The 19,527-nt window shown below is 43.8% G+C and overlaps 1 protein-coding gene across 3 annotated transcripts in view; it reads right to left on the reverse strand.

Annotated features, from left to right (window-relative positions):
* Nucleotides 1–7,249: 7,249 nt before the first annotated feature.
* Nucleotides 7,250–19,527, reverse strand: part of LOC127636510 (roundabout homolog 1-like) — a 30,646-nt gene continuing 18,368 nt past the window's right edge. For 2 of the 3 annotated variants that reach the window (XM_052117039.1, XM_052117042.1), the window contains exons 13-19: nucleotides 18,646–18,761; nucleotides 17,860–18,180; nucleotides 17,655–17,762; nucleotides 17,341–17,479; nucleotides 10,772–11,026; nucleotides 9,712–10,052; nucleotides 7,250–7,944 (exon numbers count right to left, since the gene is read on the reverse strand). In XM_052117039.1, the coding sequence (XP_051972999.1) occupies nucleotides 7,709–7,944; nucleotides 9,712–10,052; nucleotides 10,772–11,026; nucleotides 17,341–17,479; nucleotides 17,655–17,762; nucleotides 17,860–18,180; nucleotides 18,646–18,761 (1,516 nt within the window). In that variant the 3' untranslated portion in view covers nucleotides 7,250–7,708. The remainder of the gene's footprint in view (nucleotides 7,945–9,711; nucleotides 10,053–10,771; nucleotides 11,027–17,340; nucleotides 17,480–17,654; nucleotides 17,763–17,859; nucleotides 18,181–18,645; nucleotides 18,762–19,527) is intronic. The other variant, XM_052117040.1, reaches the window with a different exon arrangement.

Genomic DNA, 19,527 nt, shown 5'->3' on the forward strand with positions numbered 1-19,527 from the left:
CTGCTGGCTTGTGGTGATGATTAGTTCTCTTACGAGAGGTTCTCTCGTATTGCGTAAGCTAGCTTACGCTACGGGAAAGATTCATCTTTTCTGAGATATTGAAGCCAAAAAATTATCCTTAATTTTGTATCCATTGTCAACGCAGTGCGGCAGCTGCAGACCTTGAGTGGGCTAGCTAGCGAGCTCATTGGTTGCTCTGCGGCAACTGCTGCAGCCTATAGACGAGCTTGGGCGAACTCACATCCAATGAGAGGCGTCCGCGCGCTCACTGCATCAAAGCCCGGCAAAAAGGCCGTGACTAGAGTGCATATAAGCGTAGTTCGTAGGCTGGAACCCTGATTTTCATCTCTTCAGCGAAGCTCTTCGCATCACTGAACTGGAAGCCGCGTCGCCGTTCGAGGGGCATCAAACAAGCGTGGACAGCGCTCGAAGAAGCCGGCCGTCTTCGCCACCTTCAGCCGTCCTGCGAGCTACGCCATCCGGCAACGTATCCATTTAAAAGCAAGCTAGTTCTTAAAGAACTTCACAAAAGAGTACTGAGCGTCTTTTTAAGATGCCTCGCTCCACTTGCGCCTCATGCCGCGCTCCTCTCAGCACCGGAGACCGCCACATCATCTGCGCTCTCTGCCTGGGACTGGGGCATGCAGAGCTCGCCCTCGCCGGGCGGATGCGATCTCTGCGAGGAGCTGCCGATGTCGACCCTGCGGGCTCGACTCGAGCGCTCAGGACCGAAGCCGCCGCGCGCCTTCCGTTCAGCCGCGCAGAAAAAGTGCCGCTCTCAAAGGCTGCCGGAAACAGTGGTAGAAGCGATTGCCTCGCCGGAGCCCATCCCTCGAGCATCGCCTTCACCCTCCCGCCCACCCGGGATGCGCAGTTGCCGCCGAGCGGCTGCTCTGCTGCCATCTCGGACCGAAGAAGCGGAGGATAAGGGCTGTTCCATCATGGCTTCGGACAGCAAGGAGTGGTCAGGCTCACACGCCTCCTCCTCGGCCCAGGAATCCAGCAGGACCCGCGCCGGAGTCGAAGGGGAACTAACACGCCTCCTCACACAGGCCATTGACCGCCTCGGGCTCGAGTGGTCACTGCCCCTTGAGCAGGCACCCAACAGACTTGACGGCTGCTTTCTACAGAGCCGCCGCCGCGCAGCACCCGCTACCCGGGCCGCTCCCTTCCTGCCGGAACTCCACGTCTCCACCTCTTGCTTCGGTGGACGGCGCCACTGAGAAGGGCTACGCTTCCATCCCTCCGGTCGAGGATGCGGTAGCAGCACACCTTTTGCCCGCCCTCCGCGAGATGGTGGTCTAAACCAGTGCTCCCGTCTAAGGCCTGCAGAACAACTTCCGCCTGTGTTGGCCGCGCCTATTCCGCCGCCGGCCAAGCTGCATCTGCTCTGCACTCTATGGCCGTCCTACAGATCCTCCAAGCGGACCTTCTGCGGGAGTGGGATGAGGAAAGCAGGCATCCAGAGGCGGTTGCAGACATACGGAGTGCTACGGACCTCGCCCTCCAGCGCTACCAAAGCTGCAGCCCAAGCTATAGGGAAGTGCATGGCGCGCTGACTGTGACCGAGAGCATCTGTGGCTAACGCTAGCCGACATGGGAGAAGCAGAGCGCTCACGTTCCTCAACGCACCGCTCTCTCCATCCGGTCTCTTCGGCTCCGCGGTGAGTGGTATCATTGACCGGTTTTCAGAGGTCCAAAAAGCCACACAAGCCATGAATCTCTTTCTGCCTCGTCGCGCTAGCTCCTCTGCAGGCCGCCCACGTGAGCCTCCTGCACGAGCCTCTTCACAGCGCCCAGCTCAACAAAGCCAGACTTCTCAGCGTCGACAGGGCGGCCGCCCTCGATCGCGCTCAGACAGCCGCCACAGACTGCCGCCCCCCCCGCGGGCCTCGGACTAGAATTGCGCTGAAACCTGAACAACCGAAGTCCTCCTAGCTTTGTTGACAAAACGACGGATCAGTCCCGCTGCGGCCGGACCACCATCAAAGCTTCGCCCCTGTCAGTCCCCTTCCTTCAGGCTACTACAGTGGTAGATTCAGCAGCCAACAAGCCGGTGTTAACGCCCGCTTGCCTGCGCTCAAACGCCGTTTTCACGGCGACCCAAATAAATCTGGTAAAGAGCAAGCATGCCATATGTGTAGAAAATGTGCCCACAACCCAGTGTTCACCTCTACACACAAGCATTACACATCCCGTGTCCATACCAGAGAGCAAACATGTCTTATGTGTAGAAAATGTGCCCACAATCCAGTGTTCACCCCTACACACAAGCATTACACATCCCGTGGCCCTATCACGGCACACTCACATAAAGCGGTTAATAAAGGGTTAGGGTTAATAAACGCACCCACGAATCCGTGCGCGCACCCATTCTCTGGCTGCTCTGTCACACGACCAGCCTTATGTGTAGAAAATGTGCCCACAATCCAGTGTTCACCTCTACACACAAGCATTACACGTTCCGTGTCCCCATCAGAGCACACTCAAAAGCGGTTACGAACCACTCGAGTGTTAGAGTCAATAAATGCGCTCACGAATACGTGCGCGCGCCCATTCTCTGCCCGCTCTGTCACATGGCCAGCAAACACTTCTCTGTATGTAATTCCCGTGCCCGTGACTATGCTTACGTATCACTTAACAGACGTGACTTTCCCCATTCACCTCAATCGGGAAGTCACTCACAGAACAGCCTGTCCATGCTGTCTGCGAGCAGTCCAGCATAAGCACAGTAAGCGCGCTCACACATTCTGTTCAGCGCGCTGTGTGCGGCAATCAGAGCGATTTGCCCACTCACCCTCTAACATTACGCTTCAAAGCGTGGGAAGATATCCCAGGGATATCCAAATGGGTGTTAAGCACAATAAAACAGGGCTATTTACAACAGTTCGATCGCCGTCCTCCTCGCTTCAGAGCTCGGCTCGAAACTACTGTGAACACAGAAGCAGCGTGCATGCTTCGTTCAGAAATAGCAAACCTTCTGTGCAAAAGGGCCATAGAGAGAGTGCCGCCTCCCTGAGCTGAGTCGGGGTTTTACAGCCGTTATTTTCTTGTCCCCAAGAAAGACGGCGGCCTCAGACCAATATTAGATCTCAGGGTTTTGAACAAAGCGCTTGCAAAAAGACCGTTCAAAATGCTTACAACCAGCAAACTCCTCGCGCATGTGCGCCAGGGGGACTGGTTTATTTCTCTCGATCTGAAAGATGCATACTTTCAGATTCAGATAAATCCCCGTCACAGGCCATTCTTGAGATTCGCCTTCGATGGCCAGGTTTATCAATACACCGTCCTTCCATTTGGCCTGTCCTTAGCACCCCGTACTTTCACGAAGTGCATGGACGCGTGTGCAGCGACTAGCCGCGTCATTTCAGATGAACAGCCTCACACCTCTGAAGAAGTTTCAGAGAGTGCTAGGCTACATGGCCTCAGCCGCAGCAGTACTTCAACTGGGTTTACTGCGCATGCGCCCGCTTCAGCATTGGCTAAACACCCGCACGTCTCGCCGGGCTTGGGCCACAGGCCGCCAGCCAATCAGAGTGACTCAGACCTGTATTTCAGCTCTGCAGCCCTGGACAGTGGCCGAGTGTTATCAGCGGGGAGTGATGATGGGAGCTGTATCTCGCCGAAAAGTCATCTCGACAGACGCGTCCAACACGGGTTGGGCCGCGGTCTGCGAGGCCTCTCCGGTTTTTGGCCTATGGTCAGTTCAGGAAAAGCTCCTTCATATAAATTGTCTGGAAATGATAGCGGTCGAGCACGCCGCGGCGCTTCCTCCCGATCATTCAGGGTCACCACGTCCTGGTCCGCTCGGACAACAGGTCTGTGGTATCCTATCTAAACCGTCAGGGCGGTGTCAGATCCAGGAACCTCTTCCAAACGCATACTGAGTTGGTCCCAGCGCCACCTGCGCTCGCTGAGGGCGACGCACGTGCCAGGCCACCTGAACGACGGCCCAGACAGACTGTCCAGAGACAATATTCCCCCAGGGGAATGGTCCCTGCACGCTCAAACAGTCCAGACGTTATGGCGCATATTCGGCAGAGCAGAGATAGACCTCTTTGCGTCAGAAGAGAACTCTCACTGCCCAATATTTTTCTCGAAAAACGAGGACGCGCTGGCCCAGGACTGGCCCAACCGCCCGCTTTACGCCTTCCCTCCCATCTCGCTATTGCCACAGGTAATGCAGGGGATCAGGGAAACGCGCCACTCGGTGCTCCTCATAGCCCCGCTGGGAGAATCAAACATGGTTCCCGGAGCTTACGCAGCTGTCACTGACAGCGCCGTGGCCCATCCCAGTGAGAGCAGATCTCCTCTCGCAAGCTCGCGGAACGATCTGGCATCCCCACCCAGAGCGCTGGGCGCTACACGCGTGGGTGATCAACGACTACCCGTCGCTTTGCCAGGAGTAATAAACACCATCATACACGCTAGAGCCACCTCCACGAGAAGACTCTATGCGTCAAAATGGTCTGTGTTTTCAAAATGGTGCACCGACAGAGACCTGGACCCACGGACATGTGGGGTGTCGCCGCTGCTCATGTTTTTACAAGAGCTGCTGGATAAGGGCAGATCCCCATCCACGCTCAAAGTGTGCGTGGCGGCCGTCGGGCGTTCAGCTGAACCCCTGCACGCCAGTCACAGGGTAAAACGAGCTGGTCATCCGCTTCCTCAGGGGAGCTAGAAGGATGAACCCTCCGCGCCCCATCGGTTCCTATCTGGGACCTTTCTATAGTTCTCAAAGCTATGAAAGCCCCCTTTCGAACCGCTTCAATCCGTGGATGTGAAACACCTCTCATTTAAAACCGTTTTTCTAACTGCCCTATCATCAGTTAAACGGGTGGGAGACCTTCACGCGCTATCTGTCAGCGCTGCGTGTCTTGAGTTTGGACCAAGTGACTCCAAGGTCATTTTAAAGCCTAGACACGGCTACGTCCCGAAGGTGGTCGGTACTCCTTTCAGAGCACAGATCATTTCCTTGTTGGCGCTACCAGCATCTGATAGCGAACGCGACGCCAATCTCCTTTGCCCAGTCAGAGCACTGAGATTGTATACTGCGCGCTCCGCATCTTTCAGAAGCTCCGAGCAGCTTTTCGTTTCGTTCGAGGGCGCACCAAAGGTCTTGCCACTCGAAACAGACACTGTCCAGATGGATAGTGGACGCTATTGCTGCAGCGTCAAAGACCTACCATGCCCGCTAGGCATTAAGGCTCACTCCACTAGAGGCATGGCCTCCTCGTGGGCATGGTCCAGCGGGATTTCCATTCACGACATATGTGTGGCAGCGGGCTGGGCTTCCCCCTCCACCTTTGTCAGATTTTACAATCTGGAAGTACCCGCTCTGCAGGCTAAACTGCTAGCAGTTTAATACGCTACAGCTCCCCTGGTGAGCTGCATTAATGGGACACAGTCCACACAGACCAGCACCGCTGCTCTGTCTATGTGCTTATGTACTACACACACACTGGCCCGCACTCTTGCCAGCCAAATATTAATTCCCCACTCACAAGGGCTCCCCCAGGTCCCCCTTAATTCCCTGGGGCTCATGCAGTGGATGCTTGGCGCGCACGCCGTTGACAAAGGGTTCCCGTAGCGTAAGCTAGCTTACGCAATACGAGAGAACCCCTCGTAAGAGAACGAATCGGTTACTAACGTAACCTCGGTTCTCTGTAGATGAGGGAACGAGTATTGCATAACCGGCCGTGCTCGCGCCACGAGCAATTTTTCGCTTCATTCAATGAAAACCAGGGTTCCAGCCTACGAACTACGCTTATATGCACTCTAGTCACGCCCTTTTTGGCGGGCTTTGATGCAGTGAGCGCTGGACGCCTCTCATTGGATGCGAGTTCAGCCCAAGCTCGTCTATAGGCTGCAGCAGTTGCCGCAGAGCAACCAATGAGCTCGCTAGCTAGCCCGCTCAAGGTCTGCAGCTGCCGCACTGCGTTGACAATGGATACAAAATTAAGGATAATTTTTTGGCTTCAATATCTCAGAAAAGATGAATCTTTCCCGTAGCGTAAGCTAGCTTACGCAATACTCGTTCCCTCATCTAGAGAGAACCGAGGTTACGTTAGTAACCGATTCGGTTTCTGGAGCATTGTACCTGTTTTCATGAGACCTCTGTTGCTCTTAACTCCAAGCCAGTCAGCTACAAATGCAATAAACACAAACATACTGTGTCACAAATAATATTCAGTTGCATGCAGTGTTGGGTAAATTACTCAAAATAAGTAATCCACTACAAGTTACTCCTCCAAAATTACTTAATTGAACAAGTAATCACATTACTAATTACTTGTCCTTTAAGTAATTTTCTAAAACACTTTTCTACTCAACAATTTCCTCCTTATTCATTGTTCCACACAAGCCAAACACTCCACATGTTTCTCCCAAACAATGACTTATTATGGAACCTTTCAGCTGTCACAGAAACACAAAAATGTACATATGAACTTAATTCATGTTCAAAAAAGTATTTTAGAAATATGTGCAACCCTATTAATACAATTAAAAGAAATTACATTTATGTAATCTGATTACAATAATTTTAAATGTAATGTTTTGCACTACCTTTTGATTTAAAAGTACTTTATTACAGTAACTAATTACTTTGTAATCAGATTACACTCAACACTGGATGCTTGTTATTAAATGTTCACAAATAAGGACAATATTCTGATAAGTCTTCTTTATTGATTTTTATTAAAAATGTAACTAGTTTTATTAATAAGAATAAAATAGTTCTGTTTAAAATGTGACTCTTTAGATGTCCAGCAAGTGTAAATAATATTTGTGTGATATGCATGCTAAAAACAACATTACTACTCAAATAAAACAACTATTTTCACCCCAAAAATGTCAACAATAATTTGTATTTCTTAGAAGAACAAAAAAAATCTCCAAAAGCTTATTTGGACAAAACATTAGTTAGATTAATATTCCTAATTGAAAAATATATATGAAAAAAATAACTAACATAAAAGAAAATTTAGACCTACAATTTTAAATGTATTAGTAACACTTTACAATAAGGTTGTATTTGTTAACATTAGCAAATGTATTAGGTCTCATGAACTAAGAATGAACAATGATTTTACACCATTTAATAATCTTGTGTAGTGTTAATTATAAAAACACAAATGCCATTGTTAGTTCATAATGCACTAACTAATGTATATAACTTTTCATTTAAAAAATGTAATAGTATATGTTGAAATTAACATTAAACAAGACTAATACATGATGTACAAGTATTGTTAATTCATGTTAATTAATGTAATTACCTAATGTTAACGAATACATCATCATTGTACACGTTCAATCATAAAATAATAAAAAGGTGAATAAAAAGGCTAAAATACAAAACATCTTGTATAATATTTCTTGTGTATTTTAGATGGCTCTGTAATATAAAAGTGTATATGATATGGTTTATTAAATAAAATCCGTTTATTTACATTTTTTTAGAATGCCAATATGGATATCCTGTACAATTATCCTTAATATGGAGTCGTACTGTCCATATGTAGAGTGAAATACGCACAAACCTTGCAGCAAAATGTGTTCTCAAGAGTTAATTGGCCTTGATACAAACCTATGCCTGTCAAAACTACAAGAAACGGGACGCCCTGAGGAATGCAGGAAAATATAGTCCAAAAAATAACCCTTGGTTTGAGGCTTTAAGCTTGTCTGTGAGGGAATGTGGAGTTGTTCATCTGTGTGACGGGTTTTTGCGGCTGTTTTCCAGTTGTGCTCTCCAGTGCTCAATGCCTGAGTGTCGGGTAGATGTGGAGGTTCTTCTGGCCTCTCTGGATGCTCTGAACTGGGCCTCCAACTCCTCCACCCAAGCGGTGCTCCAGTCCCACATGGGCAGCGGCTCCACCTCTCCGAAACACTCTCGAGGGGGGAACAGAACGCTTAGGGGGGAGGCAGGCGGGGATAAATCTGCTAAAAATGCACAATCACACACAGTGCAAAGCAAATAAACACTTATGTATGCATACACACACATGCATGCAAGTAAACACAAAGAATGGCTATTAACATAAGTAAAGAAACATGCCAAAGTCAATTTTACCATTATTAATACTGTATGTTATACAAAAAGACTGCTGGAGTAATCAGTTATAATGCACTGATAATTTGACCTGATACATTCACAGAGATTGAAAGACAGACAGGGGCAGAGAGAGTGAATGAAAGGGGGAAACAATCAGCAAATGGAGAGAGGAAAGTCCCTGAAGGTTTCTCTCTTGAGAGCAGTGATTGATTTGGTGAAACTTCAGAGAGGATAGTGGGGGAGCCACACAGATGGGTTTGGAACAACGAGAGGGTTAACAAATGATGACAGAATTTTAATTTTTGGGTGAATTAACACTTTAAAACTTCTTTAATAATTATAATGCATGCAGCTTTTATGACCTTACCTGAGAGACTAAATGTAATATTTGCTATTTTAAAAGTTATTAAAGGTATAGGTCACCCAAAAAAAAAAAAAACGATCTCATCATTTACTCACCCTCAGTGCATACCAGATGTGTATGACTTTCTTTTTCTGCTAAACACAAAAGAAGATTTTTAGAAAAATATCCCAGCTCTGTAATTTCATACAATGCAATTAAATGATGGCCAGAACTTTGAAGCTGCAAAAAGCACATAAAGGCAGCATAAAAGTAATCCACACAACTCCAGTGGTTTAATACATGTCTTCAGAAGTAATATGATAGTGAGAAACAGGTCAATATTAAGTCTTTTTTTTTACAATAAATTCTCCTCCCTGCCCAGTCAGTGGCAATATACACAAATAATGTGAATCGCCAAAAATAAAAGAATGTGAAAGTGAAAGTGGAGATTTATAGTAAATAAAATTATGTAAATATTAATCTGTTTCTCACCCACCATTGATCTGTTTTTTCTCAAAATCTTCATTTGTGTTCAGCAGAAGAAAGTCATACACCACCTGGGATGGTTGATTTTTTTAATCACATAAAAAAAGCACATTAAATATACACTTTCTTTATAAATGTATCTAAATCAGGGTCAGAAAAAAATAGGACAAAAATGCTACTGAACACCCTGAAATACAATATGTGGGGGCAAAAAATACCCCCATGAGTTCTTCTGTTTTATTCATAATTTCTAAAATATACTTCTTCATATTCTTTTCTAAGCCTTGGTATACAAATAAAACGTTGCAAAAAGAAAAAATTATTTAGATTTTATGTTAGTACTTATGTTAATATATGATTAGAAAACAAGTGCTCATAAAGATAAAAATGTCCATTAAATCAAATCCAAATTTTGAAAAATGTTATTTCTAACACTGATCTAAATATATTCCAAAATCTTTACGTTTCATTCTGAATAAACAATAAGTCCATGTTAATTGTCATGTACCAGTTTACCCCATAGCAAATAGTGATAGAAATGGGGGCAATGATTTGTTGGCTGTAATATTGTAAATATTGGAGAAACCAGTAAATGACAGTGATGAATAAAAAAATAAAGCTTTATGACTGTTTCAGCTGCCAAAGACTAGTCACAAACTGAATATCTATCCAATAAGGCAACAACTCCAGTGCATGATCAGACTGTTCCACCTAGTGGCCATTTTTGGAAAATACATCAGTACCTGCTGTAAGCAAGTAATGCTATGACTAATCTTTACTTTAAATGACCAAATACTACAGAGAGAGAAGAAAGTTTATGTCTTGCCTGATAAAGAACCACTCATGGATTCTGCTGTCATAGCCAGGACACGGGCAAAGTTAGCATCATTTATGAATGAGCAGTCGGAGGAGCTGATCATACTTGTTCGAGCACTGGTCATGTTGCTCTCGGACACCGAGCCCCATCCGTTCCACAGCGAGCCCTCCCATTCGCTGTAGCAAGAGGAGGGTGTGCTCCTCAGTGTTGCCCTCCTGAGCCTGATCGGCTGAGACTCCTGTTCGTCATCCATGCCGCCCATTTCCCGGTCTACAGGTCCGCAGATGTAGCCGAATGTGGGTGTGGGAGAGAAGGGCCGGGACATAGAAGGTGAACTCTGAGATAGAGCGCTGGTATAAAGACAGAAAATTAGCCCTCATCTTGATAATGCAAGTTCACATTCATAATACCGTTTACCCCTAAGGCCAGAAATAATTGGGTGTTTCTTCAAATTCAGGCACATTTTGCATTGTGGACTTCTAGACAGATAAAGAGATAGTTCACCCAAAAATTTAAATTCTCTCATCATTTACTCACCCTCACAACGATATTTAAGCCCTATTTAACTATCAAAGATCGCTTCCAGGCGTTGACGAATGGCCGAATTTACCCAAGTGCTCCGTGACGCAAGTGTGTTGACATGTTCCTTCAGCTCATTGGTTTTGTGTCCGTCACCAATCAGTTCACGTGCCATCACCCTTACGTCACGGAAGCACACGGGTAAATTCGGCCATTCGTCAATGCCTGGCTGGAAATGAAATGTTATAGTTATAAAGTGCTTAAATATCGTTCTTTTTCGCTTTTGAAGACATTAATGTCACTGCAGGAGATAGGATGGATTTATTTTATGCTGACTATCTGTGCTTTTTGGACCTACAAATATCTAATCACCATCATCTCCCTCTGTTTTGATAAAGTCAAACACATCTCAATGGCGTGAGGGTGAGTACATTATCAGAAAATTTAAATTTCTGGGTGAGCTATCACTTTAACATGACTTTCAGCTAATCTATAATTTTAGATTAGTATGCCTGGATAGCACATATGTGTTCTGTTGTTTTGATCTTACCTTTGTCTTTGTGATTTGGGGATGATCTCCATGTATTGCATGTGGCCCGGAGTGCTGAGTGTGGTATCCTGGTAGTCATCAGTGGACAGGCAGAAGGAAGCAGTGGAGAGGTGACTATAGGAGGGGCTTGGCTGGGCATGGCAACACGAGGAGGGGCTGTGGTGAGACGGACAGTCTGGACTCTGAAGCCCAGAAGCGGCACACACAGACTGCTGAGAGCCAATGTCTACTGTTAGCTTGGTGGACCTGGTAGACCTAAATGAATAATATACAGTATATATAAGTATATTGATCATGATTCATCTCAGCTCAGACTGCCCAAGTTTGAGGTGTTTAAAAAGCTACTTCTAGAGATCAGGATTTCACCCATAGGAATGAAAATCACAACTGAAGTCATCTTTACACTGCAAAGGTGGCAAAGATGCTGCATCTGAAGTGCATAAATGTTTGAACTAAGATTAATGATTTAAATATAAAATTATGAATATAGAAAGTTAAAATGAATGAAAATATAGTACTGCCTTTTGATACTAGGGGCTGAGCCGGCATATTTACTATGGCTTTTATGTAGCATTGTATCTTTACTGAGAATTTTGAGCAGGCACAGAGCAGCCTTAAAGGAATAGTTCACCCAAAAAAAATTATTTTTATTCTGGAATCCTTTACTTGCCCTCATGTCATCTCAAACTCGTATTACTTTCTTTCGCAGAACACAAGCAAAGATATTTTAATGGTGATATGATGTCTGTTCATACAATGCAAGTGAATGGGGACCAAATGTTCAAATTCCAAAACGCACATAAAGGCAGCATAAAAGCAATTCATAAGACTCCGGTGGTTTAATCATGTCTTCTGATGCAATACAATTGATTTTGGGGTGAGAATAAACCAAAATATAACTCCTTTTTCACTTTAAATCTTAACATCAGCAGTCTCCTTGGCAATAATGAATTTAAGCTTGACTACACTTCCTAGCTCCATCTAGCGCTATGCGCATGAGTCAAGCACGAGGAAGTGTAATCGAGCTTGACTTCATGATTGTGCTTAAATACTGCAATGGCAAAATGTACAGTGAAAAAAGGAGATAGTTCAGTCTGTTCTTACCAATACCATTCGGATTAAACCACTGGAGCCTTTATGCTGCCTTATGTACTTTTTCGAGGTTGAAAGTTTGGTCCCCATTCACTTGTATTGTAAACAGACATCATATCTCCATTAAAATATCTGTGATTCATGGAGGAAAGAAAGTCATACAAGTTTTTGATGGCATATGGGTGAATAAATGATGAGAGAATAATCTTTTTGTGGTAAACGATTCCTTTAACTTGGCCGTGTAAAGACACATTGAGATATCTTTAATATCTCAATTGTTTCTCTTGGATGGCACTTAATTTAAATGGTGAGCAAATGTAGACTTATGAATAAGTCTGAAAACCTGCTGAAAAGACAAGCTCAGGCCAACACGAATTTCCATGCTGGTTTTCCAATTTCCAAGTTGGCTTATACTCTCACTCCCAAGGCCAAAGTGCCCTCTGGCACCAGTTTTCCAATGCATCCGGCAAGTGTATTCTTTTCAACTAGACACCTTTGACGTCAACTGACTAAAGCGATGGGCATTCGAATTTTAGCATAATTTAATTATACTTCGGGGTACAATTTTGTCATCGTGACATATGATGTGGGTATGGGGGGTTCCCTATCGATTCAGGTCACCCAACAATGCATTTGAACTCTATGGGGAAAATCCCTATCTGAAGGAACCTAGTTGAAGCTTGAAGCCCTTGTATCATAACGTCAATCTTGTGATTGGCAGTGATATTTAAGCTCCGCCCCTGTAGGCGCAGATTTGCCCTATATAGTGTTCCGGCAAAGAAGTATTTCCGTCTCACTGCTGGATCAGGTTCTTTTCTCACCGAGACATTTTCCAGCTTCCCGCAGCATCCAGACAGGAGTTGAATCCTTTCAATATATATAATATAATTCCGTCCAAGTGGCGTAAAACACACTTAAAAGAGCCGTTTGTGTGTAAACGTCTTTTAAAGAGTTTTCCTTTAAGAGACACATCACTCTGTCAGACCAACATGAAAGCTGCGTTTGCTGCCTGGGACGCACCCATGAAGCAGCACTCATGGGGACAGACTACCCTCAATGTGAGGACATGTGTCTCAAGACGCTCTGCTCTACGGTCGCCCTCGTTCTGAGGGACGATTCCACCTCCTGTGCCCTCCTGACCACTTCTTCTGTGTTATGTCTCGAGGGACCACATGAGGAAGCATGGCAGGCCGTGAGGTAGAGATGGAAGAACCCAAGGACAATCTTGCACCGCCACAAGCTCAACGAGCCCCTCGTTCTTCCCACGCATAATCTTCACCAGTGCAGTATGCAAGTGATGACCTCCGGCCCTCTTTGAATGAGCATGGTGTTGTCGTATTCGCCAGGTCTGACAATGATAATGATGCTGTGTCCCTCGCAGAGAGAATGGTCCTTGGAGGATGTTGCAGCCCCTCCCCCCAGCAAGGGCGAGGAGCGTGCACTGGCCAGTTCTGATCAGAGTTACTCCGCGTCATTGCACGGGCGGTCGAGGAGCTCAGCCTTGAGTAGTCACCTCTTGTCGAACCGGAAAATTATTTTCTGAATAAATGATTCCTGCACACTCTCCGCCATCAAAAGAAAAAGCTGTGGCAAGCAGTGTCATTATTCCTTGAGGTTCACACAAAGCTTCCTGAGACCTGTTGTGTGTCCCCTACTGTGCATACACAGATCGGAGGGGCTGAACATTCACGAAATGTGTCGATGAGGCACTCGCCCCTTTGAAGGTGAACGTGTGTGCATTCTGAATTACCTCAATGATTGGCTATTACTAGCCAGATCAGAGGCTTTGCTATGTGAGCCCAGAGAATTGATACTTCACCATTTGAACAGCCTGGGTCTCAATGCCAACTGGGCGAAATGCACACTTGCTCCCAGCCAACATATCTGATTTTTGGGCATTCGACTCGACTACATGAGCATGCGTGCTCATCTCATGAGCGAAAGAGTCCAGACCATTCACCAGTGTCTGTCTCAGTTCAAACTGGGGAAAGCATTTCCACTGAAGTCTTTTTAGAAAATGCTGGGTTTTATGGCGGCAGCATCCGCTGTCATACCATTAGGTCTTTTACACATGAGACCTCTCCAGTGCTGGCTTAAACACCATGTACCGAGTCATGCCTGGCGTCGGGTGCACTTACGCATTACCATGACTTGCTGCTACCTGGCTGCTCTAGCACCATGGAGAGCTCCAAACCTTTATCAGCAGGGTGTGATGCTGGTCTGGTTTTCAGACAAAAAGTGGTGACCACGGATATATCCAGCACTTTCTGGGGCTCGCTGTGCAATGGATGCCCGGATTTCGGCAGTTGGACAGGTGCGAAACGGGTGTGGCACATCAACTGCTTGGAAATGCTAGCTGTCTTCTTAATGGTGAAAGCTTTCCATTCCAACATAGTGAATCGTCATGTTCTGATTCAGTCCCACAATATGTCAGTGGTAGCGTACATAAATCACCAGGGCAGCACTCAATCACTAACACTGATAAGCCTGGCGCAACGCCTCCTCCTCCTATTCAGCTCCTCCCCTGACTGCAACCAGTAAATCTTGCCCTGGCTCTCACGTGTCTTGTGACTGATTACAATGACCTCAAGTTCGGAAAGACGTGCCGGTACAATCAGCATGATAGTGCCTTCACAGAGGGGGAATATTTTCACTGATTAAATTCTTCCGTTTCACTCTGCTACTCACAAAATGCCATTGCATGGTTTGGAATATTATTATAGTGCATTTTTATAAATAAATGATAGAGACTGTACTTTATCTGCTTGTAATGTATTTTCTATTGTTGATAACTAGTTAGGTTTAGGCATAAATGTGCAATTGGGCTCTTAAATATAGCTATAAATAGTGTAATGCGTATCAAATTAAGAATATACAAGTCTCTTTCATGTTTTATATTGTTGATTATCGGTTAGGTTTAGAAATGGGGTTGGTTAGGGGATCTAAATTATTATATATGATTGTATAATGTAATATCACACTAATATATTTATTAGTATTATAAAACATTTAGGTTAAGCACACAAAATATTATTCAAAATTGATAACTGATGACAAAGATATCTCGTTGAAAACAATGGGGATTCTCACCGTGCCAATGAGAGGGCACCAGGGGGCACCTTTGGCATCATCATGCCGATGCTTACGGCTTCTGCACAAGCGTCAAATATGATGCTTAGGAAATGAGAATGGTTTGTTATACTGGTTAATGTTGGTCAAGCTGGTGGACCAAAGATGTCTGGCTGATTAACTTAGTTTCTCCATTTGCTCTCCTTTTAATCAAAACATTTTCTAGGAGAATAAATTAGTCATTTTCCTATTTATATGGGCATGTTCATTTAACAAAACTTTTGAATAATAAAGATAAACAGATAAAGTTCATTTCTACCTTAATGATTGTGCACCTGAACACTCTAGAATGTCAGTTGAGTCTAGATTGTCTCTCTATTTACTGTGACTTCTCAAGCTGTGATAAACCTCAGTGTTTCACCGTTCTGTCATACTGATGTGAGTGGAGCTAAATCACTACTGCCACTGAGCTCAAGTTTTACTCTGTGTCCATTTCCCACAGACATTTGAGGGGTGTGCCCTTGCAGGCTTGTAAAGATGGAGTCTGTGGCAATACCATGTCATTATACTGTGAGAAGAGACAAGTCAACCACTGTCTCTATACTCTCAGCAGAGACAAGAAGGCAATTTAGCCTGTAGCTCAACTCTAATTGACACGGAAGTTGAGGGGAGGTGGGTTACACTATTTATTCTAGGGTCTGTCAGTGTGCTTTAAATGCTGTCAGGACTAAGACAGGAAGGTCCTTCGGTCACTGCAGACTGAGACAAGAGCCATAAAATAAGATGTCAGAGAGGCCAGATGTAAGCAACATCTCTGCCCACACAGTGCACAGTTTTGAAATTCTGTCATCATTATCTAACCTTTATGTTGTCCCAAACCCATAAGACTTTCTTTCTTCCATGGAACACAAAAGGAGATTTAAGGCAGAATGAAAGCCTCAATCACTGTCACTTGCATTTAAGATGCAATGAAAGTGAATAGTGACTGAGACTAATATACTGACTAAAATCTCCTTTTGTGTTCCTCGGAAGAACATAACTCATACAAGTTTGGTAAAAACCAAAAGGGAACTGTATTTCCCATGGAATTTTAGAAGAACCATCAGAAAGTTGATTCTTAACCTTGTGCGACCCCGTGTCCACATGCGTGGACATTGTTTTTTGGCTAGTTTGTATAGTTTAAATTAATTTAAACTGACTGAATACTGTTTACAACACTCTAAACTGTCATTTAAGGGTTAAACGTCTGGCACACAGAGTCACGTGACACAACAAAACGACATACTGTAGATATCCATATCCGTGAAGAGCTTCTACGGGCACAGAGCCAACAAAAGTACCTCTGGAAAGTTTTGTAATTGAAACCTTTTGGGTGTAAAGAGCAGTGTCTCTAGTTTCGTTTGATATGCCACTTTATAAAATTAATTATTTTTGTTTTGTGTCAGCGTGCTGATAAACATGATGTCCAAATATGTGGATTTTGGGACATTATTCTCTCAAAAGATGAAAAAACATGTTAGTTATTTTTAATAACTTTTCACATTAACAAATCTGTGGGTTATTATGCTTAATTTTAATATAAATTGTGTTATATTTTATTTTGTTATCACTGTACAATAAGTTTCTATTCATTAACATAAGTTATTCCTATATTCACTGTGCATTTTCATATTGAGAATCAATGGGTTCATCCAAAAGCTGAAAATATTTGCTTTCAAAGGCTTCGTTTGCAGTTAGGATGAAAATAAGGTGCATTTTGAACTGTTATGAGACCAGTGCAGACAGACAGGACACTAGAGGTTAAGTCATTCACTAAATAGGGAACAAGGGATCATCCTATTATTTTCTATGCAGCCAAGTGCATTCACTCCTAAAATCTGACCAAAAGTTCAGTTTCTGGCTGCAGATAATGTTTGAACCACTCAACATGTTTGACAGACATGGGAAAATGGTAATCAGTACATAGATTTATAATTCATAAGGTAGAATTTTATTTTAACATGGTTGGCGGTGATTGGATGATGCTAGCCACTACTTTGAAACATAATTAATTACACTAATTACTGATGTAAGGTCTCAAAAACATGATTAACCCACACTCCTGGAAACATAATAATAAACAACTTGATGAAAACAAAATCGGAGTTTCTATAGCTTGGTATTATTTAAAATTTCACAGCTTAGTCCCGCTGTCCACATATGAGGACATACATTTTTAGGAAAATATTGTGATTTTTTGTGTTTTTACTTGTTTATTAGGTGCTACTAGTTACAAATAAAAAAATTAAGGGGAATGGAAAATGCACACTGCAGTCACTCTCCAGTCTCATGAGGTTAAAACTGAACTGACAACTCCTGGCAACATCTGAGCAATAACATTTTCATCTGAGTGTAAGTGTGATTCTCACTCGTCCTCTGAGCTGAGGCTGTTGTTGTCCTCCATGGGAAGAGGTGGAGGGCTGGGCAACATGTCCACCAACTGCAGTGAGGCAGAGTAATGTAAGATTCGTGGAGAGCTCAGCTGCTTCACAGACTCAGATACACCACCTGACGGTACATAGAAGAGCTCAGAACTCAAGGAAATCTAAACATCTAGGATATCATTTCAATATACTTCTAAACTCTCCTAGACAGAAAGTCATACAGGTTTGGAACAACGAGAGGGTGAGCATATGACAGAATTTTCATTTTTGGGTGAACTATTCCTTTAAACAAGAAGTACCTGCTGGGTGTTGACTGAATTTTTGCTGCTGGTTACCCGGAGCATTGCACAATGCCAGGGCTTGTGGATGCACAGGCATTAAAGGGGCACTTTTCACAGCATGCAACTCTAGAAGGTGACAAATGTGTGTCAGTGTCTTGTCCAACAGCAGACTGTATGAATGTCTGAATGACTCAATAAATCAGTGAATTAATGAATATCTCACCTCTTTTGTAATTTTTCTCCCAAGATTCTTTCAGCACCCCCATATTAGGCTGGGCAGGGAGGGGACGTTTCCAAGGCAATGCCTGTACTTCCCTTACAACGGCGGACTTAACGATGGGCTCAGTGATGTGAACCGTCTCCAAGTTATGCAGTTGAGAGCCACCGTGGGGCATTTTGGGACATCGCCCTGGACTATTAAATGTCTTCAGCCCGTTACCGGTTAGATCCATGTAAAAGGTGCCGTAGACTCCGCAATTGTCTGGTACGATGGGGACAGCTGACCGCAGGGGGTTGGAGTCCTTTACAGCTGTTATGGGCAGAGCTGTCAGAAGAGAGGTCAAAATCAGACTGATTTACATAATGTGCCAGGATGTCAAGAGTAATTAGAGTTGACGAGGACTGGGCAGAATTCTGACTCCAGGCGTGACAGGTGCCTTTGAAGGTTCTCATGATAAAAAAAAAAGTGAGTATTTCAATGTTACGGATTGGCCCCATTCACTTCCATTGTAAGTGCCTCACTGGAACCAAGATTCTTTCTTTTAAAGAAAAGAACAGGCGAGTCAACATGAATTTTTGTTGTAATTAACATTACTACACAAATGCTGTCCATTGAGACTCTATTGAATCCTGAATATTTCTTTCAAAAAAAGCTACAATTTGGGTTGTTTTTCAAATGTTTGTCTTTTGGCATTTAAATTTTAGGCTTTGGATTTGTTAACACAGGCAGCCTGGATCAAAATTATCACTGAACTTGGCTAGGGAGGCTATGATTATGGATTTTGCTTACTGGTTCTCCGGAAGCCAGAGTTCTCCTGGCTCAGGGTCCAAAGGCTCTGTTTGGACTTGCTGCTGGAGTCTGGCCTCCAGCCTCCAGAGATCCATGGAGAGTCTGGTGCTGCCATTCTACAAAGAGAAACACAAGGAAGCTTTAAAACATGACTCATTTACCAGCTGAGCTTGTGCATACAATTAGGTTGTATACAATTGCACACAATCATTAGTGAACAGACAGCAGGAAGAGAAAGGACATTAAAATAGCTTTATATAGATTTTTAGACTTGGTAACATGGTTCTCCCATGTTTTATGGACGCATACTATACCATGGTAGTAGGGTTGGGCGATATGGCAAAAAATATTATCACGATATTATTTTTCATATAATTCGCTATTGATATTTATCACGAAATTTGAATAACATTTGCACATTGCACATTTTTTAGAATTTCCCAAAAAAAGAAGAGGAAACAAAATCCAAAAAAGTCTAAATAGTCTTTAAAAAACTGCATTGGGGCCAATGCAGTGGTGTCTGAGGGATCTTCTAATAAAATATTACAATATTTTATAGAGTTTATCAATTGAGTGCAGTTGGATATGAATGTTATAAGATGATCTGTTCATTTTGAATCATAATGACAGTATATATATATATTATTTAGTTTTTTACATTAAAATTATTTTCATATTTTTTTACATACAGATATCCAAGTATGGGGGCATAGAAGCACTAGTGACTGAGGAATGATACTGTATGGGGGTTCAGGGGTATCTCCAGAGAGAAACTTTTAAAAATGTAAAAGTCTGAATGGACCATTTTTCTATTTTCATTAAAGTAAGAAAGATTAGGCTACAAACTAGTAATTGTTTTGTCTTTCATCCTTGTCAGAAATG

The sequence above is a fragment of the Xyrauchen texanus genome, chromosome 44 (assembly GCF_025860055.1).
Source record: "Xyrauchen texanus isolate HMW12.3.18 chromosome 44, RBS_HiC_50CHRs, whole genome shotgun sequence".
In the NCBI taxonomy this organism is placed as follows: Eukaryota; Metazoa; Chordata; class Actinopteri; order Cypriniformes; family Catostomidae; genus Xyrauchen; species Xyrauchen texanus.